The 18,768-nt window shown below is 48.2% G+C and overlaps 1 protein-coding gene across 3 annotated transcripts in view; it reads left to right on the forward strand.

Moving 5' to 3' along the window:
- The window catches only part of NF2 (neurofibromin 2), a 100,008-nt gene that overhangs the window by 72,194 nt on the left and 9,046 nt on the right, over window positions 1-18,768 (forward strand). Inside the window, exons 12-16 of one of the 3 annotated variants that reach the window (XM_031934581.1) lie at window positions 1,504-1,721; window positions 3,056-3,161; window positions 6,481-6,608; window positions 9,761-9,923; window positions 11,645-12,541. In XM_031934581.1, the coding sequence (XP_031790441.1) occupies window positions 1,504-1,721; window positions 3,056-3,161; window positions 6,481-6,608; window positions 9,761-9,923; window positions 11,645-11,680 (651 nt within the window). In that variant the 3' untranslated portion in view covers window positions 11,681-12,541. Of the gene's footprint in view, window positions 1-1,503; window positions 1,722-3,055; window positions 3,162-6,480; window positions 6,609-9,760; window positions 9,924-11,644; window positions 12,542-18,768 lie in introns of those variants that run through there. The other 2 variants (XM_023190670.3, XM_023190668.3) reach the window with 2 other exon arrangements.

An 18,768-nucleotide genomic window follows, 5' to 3' on the forward strand; every position in this document is an offset into this window, starting at 1 on the left:
AAAAAAAAAAAAAAAAAAAAAATCAGTGCCTAGGCCGGGCACGGTGGCTCAAGCCTGTAATCCCAGCACTTTGGGAGGCTGAGACGGGCGGATCACGAGGTCAGGAGATCAAGCCATCCTGGCTCACAAGGTGAAACCCCGTCTCTACTAAAAAATACAAAAAAACTAGCCGGGCGAGGTGGCGGGTGTCTGTAGTCCCAGCTACTCGGGAGGCTGAGGCAGGAGAATGGCGTAAACCCGGGAGGCGGAGCTTGCAGTGAGCCGAGATCCGGCCACTGCGCTCCAGCATGGGCGACAGAGCGAGACTCCGTCTCAAAAAAAAAAAATCAATGCTTTTTCTTTCCACCTGTGTTGGCAGAAGCAGATTTAGTTTGAGCTTATGTGCAGCCAAATTCCACTTTCACCACGAGGTTGCCTTTACAGCAGGGCTTCTCAGCCTGTGTACTACTGACATTTGGGGCTGACCATCCTTTGCTGTAGGCACTAGATCCCAGTAGCAGCACCTCACCCTCCATTTGCAACAATCCAAAACATCTTCAGACATTGCCGTATGTCTTTTTTTTTTTTTTTGAGAGATGGAGTCTTGCTCTGTTGCACAGGCTGGAGTGCACAGTGGCATGATCTCGGCTTACTGCAATGTTCGCCTGCCAGGTTCAAGCGATTCTCCTGCCTCAGTCTCCCGAGCAGCTGGGATTACAGTCACGTGCCACCATGCCCAGCTAATTTGTATTTTTAGTAGAGACAAGGTTTCACCATGTTGGTCAGGCTGATTTTGAGCTCCTGACCTCGTGATCTGCCTGCCTCAGCCTCCCAAAGTGCTGTGATTATAGGTGTGAGCCACCGCGCCTAGCCATACTTTTTTTTTCTTTTGAGATGGAGTTTCGCTCTTGTTGCCCAAGCTGGAATGCAATGGCATGATCTCGGCTCACTGCAACCTCCACCTCCCAGGTTCAAGCGATTCTCCTGCCTCAGCCTCCTGAGTAGCTGGGATTACAGGCGCCCGCTACCACACCCGGCTCATTTTTTGTATTTTTAGTAGAAATGGGTTTTCACCATGTTAGCCAGACTGGTCTTAAACTCCTGACCTCAGGTGATCCGTCCGCCTTGGCCTCCCAAAGTGCTGGGATTATAGGCGTGAGCCACCATGCCCGGCCTGCCACATGTCTCTTGCAGGGGGCAAAAAGCTCCTCTGGTTCGAACCACTGATTTAAAGGGAAGGAGCAGAGTTTAAGTTGTTTTTCTACACATGAAGCAGAAGCCTGAGCTGAAGTGGGTACTCAGAAAAGGTGCTCTTGTTACTCCCCATGGGTGCAGCCCAAAAGACCCTTCTGAAAAGCTGGGGAATGGGGCTTGTCATCTCTTGTCAGAGGTTCATGGAGGGCACTCAGCAGCAGGACCCCAGGAGTCCGAGACTCTGGTTTGTCCCATCTCAGTGTTCAAGGCAGATCTGGGCGGGAGAATAACACATGATCCGGCTTCAGCTAAGAGCACCGTGCCCTCCAGATGCGGTCTGAGGAGACAGCCGACCTGTTGGCTGAAAAGGCCCAGATCACTGAGGAGGAGGCAAAACTTCTGGCCCAGAAGGCCGCAGAGGCTGAGCAGGAAATGCAACGCATCAAAGCCACAGCCATTCGCACAGAGGAGGAGAAGCGCCTGATGGAGCAGAAGGTGCTGGAAGCCGAGGTGCTGGCACTGAAGATGGCTGAGGAGTCAGAGAGGAGGTGAGGGGGCACTGGGCACTGGGCACCAGACTGGCGAGGAGGCTGGTGAAGGGCCGCAGACCAGCCTTCCCTGAGGCTGAGCTCTACAGCAGCTGTCCTCAAGCTGCTTCCCCATCTTCTGGGCGGCGGGGAGGCTCCTCCTTGGCTGATGGTGACTGGTGTTTCATCTATTGTGGGGTTGGCGCTACTGGTTGGGCACAGGAACTCAGTTCTCCTGCCAGGTGGGCCCCTCTGTTGTGTCTCTTTGATGAGCCCCTGTCTCTCTGATGGCCGTGTGTGCAGGAAAACCCCCGAGCATATCCACAGACTGCTTTCAGCTAAAAAGATGTGAGGAGGCTCTTTGTGCATTAAAAAAAAAAAAAAAAAATGGTTCTTTTCTGCTTTCATTCGGTGGGTCTACAGGAGAACAGCAGCTACACACCTTTAAAGGGATACTATGCCTGCATTCCCCAGCCTTCCTTGGCACATGGGGAAGGGGGGCTAGGATGGTCTCTGTGACTGGGACGTCCCACTTATGGCCAGGTTGAAGGATGGAACTGTTGTCTGTACTTTTGAAAGACTATTATAGGCCTGCAACCTTCAGATAAACACTGACACATTCCCCACAGCTTTTGGCTCTGTTGATTTAGAGCACTTGAATTTGACTTTTAGCTACCAAGGTGCAGTCACTACAGTTTTCCTCACCACTCTTTGCATGTCGTTCTGGGAATATGGTTCCCTTTTGCCTGCCCTGCTTCAGGCCCCTTGCTGTATGCAGGTCACATTCACTGTGCGTGATGCAGGTCGGGCCAGGTCTCACATGCCGTGTCCACCCTGAGCCCCATAGGGTGAGGATCTGCACCAGGGTGCGGGTGCCCTCAGTGACGGGGCTCATCTTACTGCTGGAGAAAGTGGGCACAAGGCCCACCAGTGTTTTATCCAGGGGCTGTGAAGACGCAGTTCTTGTATATTCTGCCCTTTGTGATCCAATATAAGAACTTTGATCCTCTGGGCTCTTCCTTTGCCCAGCTCACTCTCACTCAAAAACAAAGCAGAGAAAGCTGCTGGTGCCCCCTCCAGCTCCTCCAGCTCCTGGCTGTAGAAGGTCTGGTTTCTCTTAGTTTTCGTGCTCTTCCAGTTTAGATTTACCAACTCAAACGAAAATTCTCAAGAATGTTGTCCTTGCTTTGGAATTTCTGATTTCATGTAAACGTCCCTGTCTCACTGTCCTTTTTCACCTCTTCAGGTGCCATCCTCAGGGTTAGCCCAGGTCCCTCCTCTGCAGGGGTGGTGTGGGGTCTTTTCCCACCACCTGCCCTCTTCTGTGAAGCTGACATCTCATGCTTTCCTTGCAGGGCCAAAGAGGCAGATCAGCTGAAGCAGGACCTGCAGGAAGCACGCGAGGCAGAGCGAAGAGCCAAGCAGAAGCTCCTGGAGATTGCCACCAAGCCCACGTACCCGGTGAGCCTGGGGGGCCACCAGCTGGGGCTGCCTTAGTCCTGCTAGGTGATATTCTTTCTTCCCGGCCCTTCAGTTCATCTGGTGGTGCCTTCAGGGTGACCATTCAAGCAAACGCATGGCAGGATGAGAGATGCAGAGAGCCTGCAGTTAGGGACCGGGTAGAACATCCTGGTCTGCCATTTGGCTTTGGACTAGTTAGTTGTCTCTTTGGTTGCCTGGATAACAGGCAACAGGGCCTTTTCCAGTTCTGGAATGTTTTTCTTGTTCTAAGTAATATAGTCCCAAATTATCCTCAAGCGAATTTGCTCTCTTGCCTCTTAATGCTGAGCTGAATGTAATCTTCAACTATCAGTATATACCATATATCATAATTATAGTTCTGGGAAGGGATTGGCTGTATACCTCAGAGTGAATTACTGCCATGCAAGAACGAGCAGCCACTCTCAGTTTGGGGACACAGAGGCAGACTTCCATTAAATGGGGTCACAAAATGAATAGAAACCTCTTTCCCTCCTTTCTTCTGTGCATTCAGTTTGGCATTTTATTTTATTTTTATTTTTTTGCGTATTTGTTCAGTGTCCACATAGTGCCACGCGGTTGAAAGTCTCTGTCCTGACAGGTGTTCTCAGGGTGCACAGGTGCCTAGAGGAGGAGGACACAGCCCAGCCTGGAGGAGCAGGAGAGGCTCACTATGGTGTCTACATTGATGCTTGGAGGGGGAGCAGGAAGTAGCCAGGTAGAGAAGAGAACATGGGGTATTTAGGGTGAGGGCACAGATGCACACACATGGCCCAGACTCACACACAGCACAGTCATCTACATGGCACATCCATACACACAGCACAGACACACACATGTACCCATACATATGTTCATGCATATGGCACATGCACACACATAGCATGGACACACACACGTACCCATACTTACATTCAAGCACATGATACAGGCACATATATGACCCAGATGCACACAGGGCACCAGAGCCACAAGCTGCCCAGGGTTTGAGGTGGGGAAAACGTAAGCAGTTTGCTGTTGTCGTATATCCTGGTTCTCTGTTACTGTGTAACAACCCACCCAAGCCAACTGTGTGGCGAAACAACCCTTTATTATACCTCTGGTGGCTTGTTGGGTTGACTGGGCCAGACAGAGATCCTTGCTGGGGATCTCTCTGGTGGTCACAGTCAGATGGTAGCTAGGACTGGAGTCGTCTGAGCACTCAGCTGGGCTGAACACCTGAGATGTATGTTTTGTTTTTATTTTTTATTTTGTTTATTATTATTATTTTTTTTTTTGAGAGAGAGAGAGAGAGAGTTTTATTTACTCTGTCACCCAGGCTGGAATGCAGTGGCAGAATCTCGGCTCACTGCAACCTCCGCCTGGTAGGCTCAAGCGATCCTCCTGCCCCAGTCTCCTGAGTAGCTGGGACCACAGGCATGCGCCACCTCACCCAGTTAATTTTATTTTTATTTTTTGGTAGGGACAGGGTTTTGCCATGTTGCCCCAGCTGGTCTCAAACTCCAGAGCTTAAGTGATCTGCCTGCCTCAGCTTCCCAAAGTGCTGGGATTATAGGCATGAGCCACTGTGCCCAGCCTCTATGTGTTGTTTTTAAAATATACACTGGAGCAAAGCTTATACACTGCTGTAACTGCTCTCTCCTCTTAGCAGTCAATCCTAGAGGAGATCATCCATATCAGCTTTTTAATCATGTTTTGTGTGTGGATGAATTGTAATTCATTTAACCAGTCCCTCACGGATGAGTATTTAGTCTGTTTTCTTTTGCAATTTTGAACAAAATGGCACTGAATATCCCTGAACACAAATCTTGACACACACACGTGGATATATTGGTTGAATAAATTCTAATAATAGAACCGTGGGGTCAAATTTTCAATTTTGATACTCTTCAAAGAAGTTGTACCAGTTCATGCTGTCACTAATGGTGCAGCAACTAGTACTGGTTTTTGCTGGAAATTTTTATGAAATATAACATACATGTAGAGAAGTGTCCAGATTACAACTGTACAGCTTGAAGAATTTTCACAAACTGAACATACCTATGTACCCAGCACCCAGATCAGAAAACAGGACATCCCTGGCACCCCAGGAGCCGTCTCTCAGCACCCTTGCAGACAGTCTGCCTCAGGCCTTGAAAATGTCTCAAATGAATGTTCCAAGCCTCTGCTGTTTCCCAGACAGTGTCCTAGACTCAGTACGGGATCCAAGGATGAAAAAGAGGCAGATTGTTTGCAGGAAACTTGCAAATAGTAGAAAGAAGATACAGCCAAAAAGAAATCTTCTACAGGGTGGAATTGCAGAAGAACCATTAGAGAATTGTAAACACAGCATTAAGGGACAGTAAAGAAAAGGGTTGCCGGCTGGCTGGGAGGGGCTAAAAAGGCTTTGGTGAGAGATCATGGTGTTTGAGAAGGGCCTTGAAAGAGCGATGGAGCATAAGGAGGAGAAATGGGATAGGGTACAGAGATGGGAAGGCAGTAGTCCAGGGGATAATAAACAATACTGTCTATGACTTAGTAGGGCACATAGTAGGAGAAGCCAGGGAGCTAGATTGGGGCCCTCTTTAGATGACCCTTTGTTCTGGGATGAAAGTCAGAAACAAAAAACAAACAAACAAAAAATACACTACCCCTGCTTCAAGACCTACTCCGGTTCTATTGTCCAATCCCAAGCCCCTTGGTGGGCAGGTGGAGCCCTTTGTGGTGGTGCCCATCTCCCGCCCCACCTCTCCACACTGTATGGCAGACTCCTGGCACCCTTGCCGGGCAGTGCCCCACCCATTGCCATACCTCCCACCTGGCAAACCTTCTCGTGGCACTGTCTTGGATCCCAGCAAAAGCAGCATCTCTTCTAGCCTCTGTTCGCTCCCTGGCTACAGTGTTTACCTTTTTTAACAGTGATGATCTGTGAACACATCTATTTCCTGAACAAAACTTTCAGCTGCTCAAAGCCAAGGATGCTGTCTTGTTTTCTGCATCTCCAGCCCCTCTCACAGGGCCCAGGAGTTTCCTAAATGAAAAAGCGAGTGGGAGTTTGTGTTTGATTCAGCTGAGCGTGAAGAACGGTTAGAGATTTGAGGGGTGAGGGATGATTTTCGTGGATTTGTAGTCTTTGGTATTGTTCACCTGGCAGTGGCAAATGTGGAGGGACTGAAGTGGAGGGGCGCATAGTGGCATTGGGAGGTAGGACCCGAGTTGTGCCTATCGCCACTGTGGCTGCTGGAGGATCGGTTGTCAACACAGTAGTGCCCCTCTGTTCTTGTATGACCCAAGCTCCTAATCCAAAATTTCTCATTAATAGCCCATGAACCCAATTCCAGCACCGTTGCCTCCTGACATACCAAGCTTCAACCTCATTGGTGACAGCCTGTCTTTCGACTTCAAGGATACTGACATGAAGCGACTTTCCATGGAGATAGAGAAAGAAAAGTATGTAGTCCCCTGTGCCCTGCTGTGGGCAGCCATGAACCAGAGTGAGTGATTGGGGCCTTGGGAAGCTGGGGCAGAGGGGAGGGGTTGCTGAAACAGCCTGTCATTAGGTCCTACAAAGGTTTGCTCTGCTCTTACCCGCTGGAGGAAGAATTTCCTTAATTGGAAATTAAGGGACAACAGATCAGCATTCATTCTGAATGAATAAAAATAAAAATTTTTATCCAGGATAAAAATAACACTTGACTAGTGACCTGGAATTTATGATGGCTCTAAACCTCACCTAAAGTGTAGGACTGGGTTGTTAGCATCTCTGAGTCAGTTCAACTGCTGTTATGCTACTGGACTGTAGTCGCCTCCTAGTTGAGTTTTCCAGTGACTGGGATCTGTGGTGGTTCCCATGTCTAGAACAAAGAAAGATTAGAGAAGAGACTCAGGCTCGAGGATAAGGAAAGCTGACAGCTGGTGGGGCCACTTTGCTGCAGTGGATGGCGCTGGGCAGGGCCCCAGCATGGCCTGATCATGGCAGCTTTTGCTGAGCTGTCCTCCGTCTTCCCTTTATCGTGGGTAGAAGTGGATCAGAGATGGAAAGGAAAGGATTCCCACTGCAGAGGAAGTCTAAGCGAGGGTCCCTAGTTCCCAGAGCTAGTGGTAAGTTGGTTAACTGCCACTGCTTGCCAGAGGACAACCACAGCAGCTACCATGCATCGAGTGCCTGTGTGTCAGGGTTTTTGGCTTTTGTCTCAGTTAATTCCTACTAACTAACAAACATCAAACTGACATCAAAGGTAGGTTTTCATGTTCCCATTTTATAAGGGAGAATTCAGATTTAGAGAGTTTAGTGAACTCCCACAGCATCACACAGCTGATGCAGAGGAGTCCCTGGGTTGAAACCCCACACCTATCTGACTCTGCAACTCATGTGCTTTTACCAAGGGTAGTATCCTCAGGAAAACCCTTTGGGGAAAGTGTCTCCATGGAGTCCTGTATGGGCAACCACAATCCGGGCTGTTTTTCTTTGGGCTTTCACACTGAGGGTATAGCTAAGTAGCCAGTGAACCAGAGCCTCTAGCTGTCATATCTGCTGTCCATGTTCCTTTCACTATTATCCAGACATATATATTTATGTGGTTGGAATCGGGGATCAGGGTGAAGCTATTCTGCTATTTTATAGTTTGTATTTTGTTACTATCTTAGTTTGTTTTGGCTACTGTAACAAAATATCAGAGGCTAGGTAGCTTATAAACAACAGAAATTTATTTCTTGGCCAGGCACAGTGGCTCATGCCTATAATTCCAGCACTTTGGGAGTCCAAGGCGGGCAGATCGCTTGAGCTAGGAGTTCAAGACCAGCCTGGGCAACATGGCGAAACCCCATTTCTACTAAAAATACAAAAATTAGCTGGGTGTGGTGGCGCATGCCTGTGGTCCCAGCTACTCAGGAGGCTGAGGCAGTAGGATTGCTTGAGCCTGGAAGGCAGAGGTTGCAGTGAGCCCAGATCATACCACTGCACTCCAGCCCAGGCAACAGAGAGACACCCTGTCTCAAAAAAAAAAAAAAGAAAGAAAGAAAGAAAGAAAGAAATTGATTTCTCACAGTTTGGGAGGCTGGAAAGGCCAAGATCAAGGCGCAGGTAGAGGTGGAGTCTGGTGAGGGCATTCTTCCTGGTTCATAGTTAGCCCTTGTCGCTGTGTGCCCACCCAGTGGAAGGGAAGAAGGGTCTCTCTGGAGTCTCTTTTATAAGGGCACTAATCCCATTCATGAGGCTCTACCCTCATGACTTCCCAAAGGCCCCATCTCCTGACGCCGGTTTTTTTTTTTTTTTCAAGACGGAGTCTCGCTCTGTTGCCCAAGCTGGAGTGCAGTGGTGCGATCTCAGCTTACTGTAACCTCTGTCTCCTGGGTTCAAGCGATTCTCCTGCCTCAGCCTCCTGAGTAGCTGGGATTACCGGCGCATGTTACCACACTCAGCTAACTTTTGTATTTTTAGTAGAGACAGGGTTTCACCATGTTGGTCAGGCTGGTCTCAAACTTCTGACCTCATGGTCCGCCCACCTTGGCCTCCCAAAGTGCTGGGATTGCAGGCATGAGCCACCACGCCCAGCTGGCAATTAGGTTTCGACATATGAATTTTGAAGACACGAACATTCAGACCATAGCACTTCTTACCCTTGTGCATATTGGCAGAGTCTCTGTACTAACCATAGCAATCCCTATGGAATGTTTTTGGTATTTGTATTGCATGGTTTTTCTGGCCATGCCTTGTAGTTGGACGCTTTGTGGGTGGTTTCCAGACTTTCACCGTGATAGATGCTGTCACTCAGTGTGTCTGTTCTCAGGTGAGGGTAGGGATCTTTTCTTCCTTGCGTTGGGTGAGCTTCTGAGTGAGCTTCTGTCATCTTTAGATGAAGTCTCAGAACAAGTGGGACTGTGGATGTGGCCTATCAAAAGAGATCACATGAAGCTGGGTGCTGTGGCTTATGCCTGTAATCCCAGCACTTTGAGGCCAGGGGTTCAAAGCCAGCCTGGGGAGTATAGCAAGATCCTATCAAAAAAAAAGAGTTTACTTGAATTACTGCTCCAAGAAGGGTTGAGACAAGGAGATTGTTCTGGGTTCCCGGGAAGCTTGTTTCATGTATGGTTTTTTTTTTTTTTTTTTGGTGCAGAACGAAAAGCTGTCTGTGACAGCTGGTATTTGTAGAGTCCCCTATGAGAATTTACCAAGGACTTTTCTACTCTTTCTTTTTCTTTCCTTTTCTTTTTCTTTTTCTTCTTTTTTTTTTTTTAATAGAGGCAGGATCTCGCTATGTTTCCCAAGCTGATCTCCAACTCCTGGGCTCAAGCAATCCTCCTGCCTCAGCCACCCAAAGTACTGGGATTACAGGTGGAGCCACCATGCCTGGCCTCCACTTTTTTTAAATTTAATCCTGACCACGGCCCTGTGATCATTATCCCAATTTTAATGATGAGGAAACATTCATAGCACTGAAGTGACCAGCCCAAGCTCCACGGCCTGTGAGTGGCCAAGTAAAGATGTGAACCCCAGGCCTCAAACCCTAGATCCTGTGCCAAGCAGCTTGTGGGCCACAGAGCACCTGAGCCGTGTCTCACTGTCGCCCAAGCCCTGATGCATGATACCCTCTTGCCGGCAGAGTGGAATACATGGAAAAGAGCAAGCATCTGCAGGAGCAGCTCAATGAACTCAAGACAGAAATCGAGGCCTTGAAACTGAAAGAGAGGGAGACGGCTCTGGATATTCTGCACAATGAGAACTCCGACAGGGGTGGCAGCAGCAAGCACAATACCATTAAAAAGGTACCCAGGGTCTCTTTCTTGTATTTTGCTGATCAGGACCATCATTAATGAAATATGAGGTTGGCATCTGGTTTTCTCAGTAGCCAAGTCACTAGACTGTTAGCATCTTTTGTATGTACTTAGTTGAGGAAATTTTTAAACTTATGCCAGAAAGGGAATGTAATCTGCCAGTGACTATGAACCCATTGGCTGGATGGCAGTTGAGCTTGTGTTAAAAGCTCTGACGTGGCCGGGCGCGGTGGCTCAAGCCTGTAATCCCAGCACTTTGGGAGGCCGAGACGGGCGGATCACGAGGTCAGGAGATCGAGACCATCCTGACTAACACGGCGAAACCCCGTCTCTACAAAAAATACAAAAAAACTAGCCGGGCGAGGTGGTGGGCGCCTGTAGTCTCAGCTACTCGGGAGGCTGAGGCAGGAGAATGGCGTAAACCCGGGAGGCGGAGCTTGCAGTGAGCTGAGATCCGGCCACTGCACTCCAGTCCCGGCGACAGAGCAAGACTCCGCCTCAAAAAAAAAAAAAAGAAAAAGAAAAAAAAAGCTCTGACGTAATGAACCCCTGTTACACGGTGGGTTTTGATTCATCATTTAGCAGTAAAGCATAACGCCGTTTTAAGCCAAGGGGTGTTATGCCCAGGGAGCTGCCTTACTTTATGAGAAAGCAGAATGAAATGGAGGCTTTTGAGAATGGACTTTCCCTCTAGTCTTGTTGTGTCTTTAAGTGGCAAGGACTATAAAACCAAACTGAATTTTAAACTTTTTTCATACTTAAAAGGAAGTGTCTAGGAGAGAACCTTGTTTTGAAAGAGAAGACTTTATTATGTTGCAAATGGTTTCATATCTTTCTCTATTGGTATTTTGAGCTTTCAGCATTGTTGAGTTTCAGAAGCTAAATTTCATACTAATTATCAGCCCAAGAGTATACCTCTTTCATTTGGGCCAAGCAGAAGGGTCCTCTCTTGCCAAATAATGCTCTGCTCTTAACTGATAGCCCAGGATCAGGTTAACACCTATAAAATAGGTGTTATTAAGATAAAACTGTCCATTGAGTTTAGGTGATACTGATGCAGTTAATTTTTTACTCTTTACCTCAGTCTTTAAAATGGGCTTCCAGTTTTACAGACTGTCTCTGTTTTTAGTGGTTAAGCTGTATCTGAAAACTGCAGGGGATCTGTTTCTACCTGCCATCGTTACTGGGTACAGCAGGCAGCCCTGACTTCTACCTCTTGACTCCAGTCAGAACTGGCACTGGGTAGAGAATTCCTTTTAATAGTGCAACCTAGAAGGAAAGGCATTTCCACATTCCACATTCTTCTTTTCTCTGGCTTCTGTAATTTACCAGGCTTCCCTTCCAAAACAAAATTATTAAATAGTAAAGAGAAGTTCAAGGGAGGCCTCAGCCATTAAGGAAAGAGGTAAAACAATGACTGAGCCAGTCAGCCCTTAAATGAACTGCCTTAGACACCCCATCTCACCCCAGCCTTGTCATCTGGGTCCCCGGAACAGTCTCACCATTTCCACTGCGGCTGCAATGAGCAGGGCTTTCAGCCACAGAAACCTGCAGTGTGAAAGCTGGAGAGACCCCGTTCCAAGCCATTAAAACAAACAAGATCACTCATCACGATTTCAGGCCTATCCAAGCATTTTGCAGATGGCACTTATGGCATTGTTGATATCACAGGGTATGTTTTTGTTTTTCTTCATTTTATTTTGCTGGTTTAGCCTCAAGCCCAAGGCAGAAGACCTATCTGCATTTGAGCCCTCAAAGTAGGTTGTTCCCAGGTACTCTCTCTGTGGTGATGGCACTGCCCTCTGTGATACTAACCCGTGCATGAGCTTGCCTGTCTCTGTCCTCGGGCCACACTGAGCCCTTACGAGGGCAGGTGGTGCCTGGGTACTGGCCGCAGCATGCTTTGAGTCTAAAAGCAGGCACCTGCCCTGTGGAGCCAGACCAGCCTCCAGGGCCCCAGAAGACTGCCTCGTTCTGAAGAGCATGTCATGGGGCTGTAAGACCGGCCGTTCTTCCCATCTCGTGTCATTGTTGGGCTGGGGAAGGTTATGGCTTCTTGTCCAGTCAGGTGTGTCTAAAAGTCCTTTGTCTTGGTGGCATACTCCTAGCATGGAAATGGGGTCAATCTGGGCACTTTTGAGACTGGTGTCTGTAACTCGAGATCAAGACCTTTTATGCGGTGACAGCCTCTCAAGACCCATGGTCACTCCTGGCAGCTTCTGGTCGTGGGGCGAAGGGGTTGCCTGTGCTGGCTCATTTTCCTTTAGAGCTTTCCCTTTCTGTACACAGCCCTTTTCCTTTCAAATAAAGCAAACCCAGAGCACAGGGGTCTGATGTGTGAGTCCACGGGGAGTGGACTGTCTGTTCATCCGTGCTCAGCCGCCTCTGCTTCAGCTTTCACTCCACAGGCTGAGCAGAGATGTGGTCAGAGTGAACTCACATTGGAACAGGACAGTCATGGCACTCTGGAGAGGAGTGGTCACTGGTTGCTGAGTGAATTAACTGAATGTTTGCTGCTTTTCTCCTGCAACAGTTTGTTATTCTTCCAGCATGCCTAGGCAGTAGAGAGAATGTATTTTGCCCAATAATAAAATGACATCCTGCCTCTACTTCTCACCTAATCCCCAGTAGTACCCATGCCAACAAGCCCCACACCACACCACCCGACAGCAGTGTAGGATGTGTCCTTTGGAGTCTTCCCCGCAGTTTCTGCTCATAGAGTAGAATAAGCTAATTGGAACCTTTCTACCAAAAAGAGGTCTGGCATAAGATAGATCCTACTTGTGGTCGTTATCCCATCAAGAGAGGTCAGCTGTTAAAGTCCCTGGTAGATCTTATTAAAAGGTACACATGAGCCGTCAGTGGTTCTAAGAATCCATGACATGAACCCTGTTTTGTATGTGACACTTTCATTTAGTGGGCTCCTGTTTCTTCAGCTTTCATACCTATGTTGGCATTGATAACCTGATACAGAACAGTCCGTGCTCTGAGCAGGGCAGTTATGGCCAGCGTTGTCATGGGCAGGCCAGCGCACAGCACTGGTGGACCCACCTCTTGGTTTACTGAACTTTTTGTAACCACGAGGGCAAGCAGAAAACCCCGCTGCATTGGAGTCACCCAGTGCTGCCAGGTGTTCCCTCCATGGGAAGGTGCTGCTCAGCCCGAATGTCATTTCCTCTTTCTTCCTTCTATAATGATGCAGAGTGCTGAAATTCTTCAGGGTCCTGATTTTGCCTGTCATTTCACACTGAGCTTTTACTGCAGACAAAAGAAGTTTCATTTTTAGTTAAATTTGCACTGCTCCTAGGACATACATGGATGCATTTATTTATTCATTCATTTTAATGTCTTGATGTGAACTTGTTTTTAAAGCAGGCTGCCAGGCAGTTAATCAAACACTTGGGTTAATCAAGGGTTAATAAAAGCATGGACTTGATGTTTAATATGACAAGCGTTCTCTCAGCATCACTAGATTAAATAGTGCTGCACCACTAAATTTTGCTGCACATGAAGTTCAGTGCACGTTCCATTTTCTAGACTTTGGCAGTCCCTGTGGTCAATGACCGGGACTGATGAGCAGCCACATGCCTGCACTAGGGTGGCTTTGGGGTGGTGCATGCTGCAGTCTGGCTGGCACAAGCCTAGCTGAAGAGAAGTGCTGCTTTAGGCTTGGATGTGGGGATACCTAGATGTCAAGGGCAGAACTCCATCTAGAATGCCTGGGGATGAGATGCAAAAGCTGATAGTGAATGGAACAGTTTCCAGTGTCCAAAAGCTCACTAATCTGGGATCATACCAGCCTGCACTGATGTTAGTTTTATTTTGTTTTGAGACACGATTTCCCTCTGTCACCCAGGCTGGTACGTTCTTGGCTCACTGCAACCTCCACCTCCCAGGCTCAAGTGATCCTCCTGCCTCAGCCTCCCAAGTAGCTGAGACTACTAATTTTTGTATTTTTTGTAGAGATGGGGTTTCACCATGTTGCCCAGTCTGGTCTTGAACTCCTGAGCTCAACCGATCTGCCCAACTCTGCCTCCCAGAGTGCTGGGATTATAAAAGTGAGCCACCGTGCCTGGCCTCTTTTGTTTTTAATAAGGTTTTTTGTTTGTTTTGTTTTCTTGAGACAGGATCTCACTCTGTCACCCACATTGGTGACAGCCTCAACCTCCTGGGCTCAAGCGATCCTCCCACCTCAGCCTCCCAAGTAGCTGGGACTACAGGCATTTGCCATTACGCTTGACTGATTTTTTAATTTTTATTTTTGTAAAGATGGGTTTTGCCATGTTGTCCAGGCTGGCCTCGAACTCCTAAGCTCAAGTGGATCTTCCCGCCACAGCCTCCCAAAATGCTGGGATTACACACATGAGCCATCTTGCCCGGCCATTGTATTTGTCCTCACTTTCGGTACTCTTCTGCCTCACTGAGAGGTCTCAGAGTCTGCTGTGTGATTTCAGCAGTGCCCATGGGGGCTGTGTAACATTGAAGCTAATTCAAGGAGTTTGCCCTTAGGTTATGAGGGGTTACCACATTCCCTCAGGAATGCTGAGCGGCCATCCGGTCAGATTAACCATGGTTCCTACTTCTCTGCCACTTCCTTTTTCTATAATTCTTTTTTTTTTTTTTTTTTTTTTGAGACGGAGTCTCGCTCTGTCACCTGGGCTGGAGTGCAGTGGCCGGATCTCAGCTCACTGCAAGCTCTGCCTCCCGGGTTTACGCCATTCTCCTGCCTCAGCCTCCAGAGTAGCTGGGACTACAGGCGCCCGCCACCTCGCCTGGCTAGTTTTTTTGTATTTTTTAGTAGAGACGGGGTTTCACCGTGTTAGCCAGGATGGTCTCGAACTCCTGACCTCGTGATCTGCCCGTCTCGGCCTCCCAAAGTGCTGGGATTACAGGCTTGAGCCACCACGCCCGGCCTTTTTTCTATAATTCTTATGCTCGCTCTTTTTTTTTTAAATTATACTTTAAGTTCTAGGGTACATGTGCACAACGTGCAGGTTTGTTACATATGTATACATGCAGCCATAAAAAAGGATGAATTCTTACTCTCTCGAGGCACAGTGTCCTCACCTTCAAAAGGTGAATAAAAATAGTCTTTGCCCCCAGGACTGTTGAGATAATGTGCACGAAACACTCAGTGCACAGTCAGAGCTCAGTAAGGGGTTAAAACTCTGCAAAGGGAAAATCTGCTTGTGATCCTGCAGCAAAGGGCGAAGGACAGCATGTGGGCCACACCGCCAAATCTAGGTACACAGCTTGTGCTGGGCATATTCATTCATTGCATTAATTGCTATGTGGCTGGAAGTAAAAACTTTTAAAAAGCCATAATTGGCTGGGCACAGTGGCTCACACCTATAATCCCAGCACTTTGGGAGGCCGAGGCAGGTGAATCACCTGAGGTTGGGAGTTCGAGACCAGCCTGACTAACATGGAGAAACCCCATCTCTACCCAAAATACAAAATTTGCCGGGTGTGGTGGCGCATGCCTGTAAACCCAGCTACTTGGGAGGCGGAGGCAGGAGAATCGCTTGAACCTGGGAGGTGGAGGTTGCGGTGAGCCAAGATCATGCCATTGCACTCCAGCCTGGGCAACAAGAGCAAGACTCTGTCTCAAAAATAAATAAATAAATAAATAAATAGCCATAATTAACTTCACTAGTTCCTTGTAATATTTGACTTGCGTTTGCAAGGATATATTTTTCTCCTCTTGCTAATCTTAACTTCCTATATTTCCATTTTTCCCAATTGATGATCAGTACAACTAGTTTGGCATTTGCATCTGAGTCAGAGCAGTGCTAGCGATCAAAAGCCACCCTGGGGAACCTGGAATTGTTTCATTCTCAGCGGGAGTGACACGTGTCCTGGCATCTGAGCCTTCCAAGTGAGGGGAACGAGTCTGGCAGTCAGGCTGGGGTTGGGGGACACAGGGTGCCTTGAGCCTGACTTTTGTGCCTTCAGAGCCACAGTGCTGATGATGGGAGTGGTGGCTTGGTGTGGCGTAACTGTACCACCACACCTTGAAGGTAAAATGCAGTCTTGGAATATATACATTCAGGGTCTTTCTTTCATCCCTTCTCAAAAGAGGGGTTTCAGTCTCCCGATCCTGAGCTGGTCTGAGTGCCAGCAAACAAAGTCATCACTTTTGTGCCTGTGGTCTCCCAGGGAGCACAGGATTTCCAAGGAAATTGATGGATGAGAAATCATGGGGGTGGTGGAGCTTAGAAAGCTTATTTCGTTAGTAAATGGTTTGAACCGTCAAGGTCCAGTTGTGGTTTCCACTGATGGAGGAACAGGAAGAAGAGGAGCCTTGACATTTATCTCAAGCACCAGCAGCTTCTCTTGGATCAGGAAGACATAAAAGTCCAATGTCATCTTCAATTTGTGTGGGCTCCCCTTGGAGTTGCAGAGCCGGTGAAGTGAAGTAGAACAGTTAAAAAAACACCCGGGGAAGTGATAAATCACAGAGAGAGATTGCATATGCGGGAAAGGCGTCTCCCATAATTAAAACAAGTGGCTAGAGCCTCCCTGGCGACCTCTGGTCTGTACTGCCAGCCCTGAAGATGGCTGCTAAATTACTTAAGTTTAATAGGTAGTTAATATAGCCAACCCTCCTTATGACCCCAGTGGGCCAAATGGCTCTGCTTGCTCTAGGAACTGGGCGTAGTATGAGCATCCTTGGCCTTGACATAAAAGATAGCATACTGGCTCGCCAGCCCTGAACCTTCCCTTTCTTGTTGCTGGAGCAAGGCAGGGGTGAGAGGGGGAAGGAAAGAAAAAGGAGTGGGGAGTGGGGTGGGTAGCAAGCATTAACAGGGAGCAGTAGCAGCACCACATGTGGGCGTAGCACACTGGGAAGAAATTGCAGTGGCCATCCGAATTCTTCCTCTCCACTTCCCGGCTCTGTGGAAGCCCAGGGAAGGCTTTAGGAACTGTGGGCTGTGCTTAGTGCTCCTCCCAGCTGGGACATCTTGAGCTCATCTCTGAAGGCCACTCCTACCACTCTCACACACTGAGTTCCTGGTTTCTCATAACTGTTGAGAGCTTAGTTTTCTTGCTTGTTTCTGGTAGGGTAGCTCTAGATAGAAGAACGTATCAGCCTCTTTTCCAAAAGTCTACAAGCCAATCCTCTTTTTGGTTAAGAGACTTACCTGGTCAAGCAGTTACTCTTTGGGAGGTGTTGAAGAGCCTACAAACCTGCCTTGCCTGCCTAGGTATTTTACGACCATTTGGAAGTGCCTGAGGATATTACCAGGCCTTACTTGATGCAGTAAAACATCCCATTTGGCCCCTGGGCACTGAAGATATGTTTCAGTGCAGCTCTCCTCCGGCACCGGATTTGTTGCTGCAACAGTGGTAGGGAAGAGCCGGATGCAAACTCATTCTTTGAGCCCGAGGTTCTGTTCTCATGATCCTTGCCGTGATTTCTCTTTTGATGTTGGCAATTTAAAAATGACATCAGTCTATCTGGACCTTTTTCCTAAGGCTCTTGCTCAGATCACTCAGTAGATAGCCGCCACCTGCCCAGTAAGGTGAATCAGGCCCATTAGGCCATTTGTCAGGGGAAGGAACGGAGGAGCAGTGGAGGGCCACGCCGGCGCCACAGGGCAGCCTGCAAAGCAGGCAGGCAGGTTTCCAGGCAGCTTCTGCTGCTTTGGGTCCCTCAGGGATTAATACACAAAAAGGGCCCCTTGGGTATTCAGTGGCAGATTTCTCTTGAGAGCAGATAAAGTCGCTAATACCACATTGGATTTGTTCATTGGGGTGGACTTGGCCTTTCATTCCACCTCTGTGTAGGATAAGTGTATGGATAGTGCTCCCACTGTGCACATCACCAGATGGCATTTGGGTGCAAACTGTCCCTAGCAAGACTGCAGAAAAGCTTGATCTGGGACGTGGTGGCTCATGCCTGTAATCCCAGCACTTTGGGAGGCCGAGGCGGGTGGATCACAAGGTCAAGAGATCAAGACCATCCTGGCCAACATGGTGAAACCCCGTTTCTACTAAAAATACAAAAATTAGCTGGGCATGGTGGCACGCGCCTGTAGTCCCAGCTACTCAGGAGGCTGAGAGAGGAGAATTGCTTGAACCCGGGAGGCAGAGGTTGCAGTGAGCCGAGATCATGCCACTGCAGTCCAGCCTGGCAATAGAGTGAGACTCCATCTCAAAAAAAGGAAAAAGAAAAAGAAAATCTTGATCTGTCCACTTAATACAGCCATCCCCCTTCACTGGCCCTTCCTCTTGGCTCATTTGGAAGGGGGAAGGTTTCCCACACCCCAAACCAAAGGTTCTTTTGGAATTTGCTGCTACTGGATTCAGCCGTCACCTTTCTGCTCCGACTCTGCTTTCTCCCTGTGGATCCGCGTGCCAGAGGATCTGCACGTCCTTTTGTGTCTACACCCTCCCCCGCTCCTTCGTTTTCAATATGTAGTAGTGGAGAGGAAGTATAACATGATTTTAGGGCTCACATTTCAATTGCACTGCATTTTTATGGGACAAGCAGAGACCCAGCACCTGGAGTTATTAGGTTAGTATCTAAAATGGGTTCGGCGCTGTGCGTCTTATTGTTTAAAATGAATGAGATGGTCCCCTCCTGCCTTCTTTTCTCCTCCCTTGGGATGAGTGGATTGAGGCAAGGCCCCCAGAGATGAGCTGAAGGAATCCTGGTGCTCTGATTAGTTTTGTTCCCCAGCTTAATTGTACAGCTTCCTTTCTCTCACCACTGATAGCCGAAGTGGCTCTGTGTCTCCCCCCACCTTCCCTTGCTTTAGGAACAAGATGATCACAATGCAGCCTTGTGAATCAATTTTCTCTGTGTGCTGATGAAAGTGTAATTCATTCT

This window comes from Piliocolobus tephrosceles, chromosome 19 (genome assembly GCF_002776525.5).
Source record: "Piliocolobus tephrosceles isolate RC106 chromosome 19, ASM277652v3, whole genome shotgun sequence".
Classification (NCBI taxonomy): Eukaryota; Metazoa; Chordata; class Mammalia; order Primates; family Cercopithecidae; genus Piliocolobus; species Piliocolobus tephrosceles.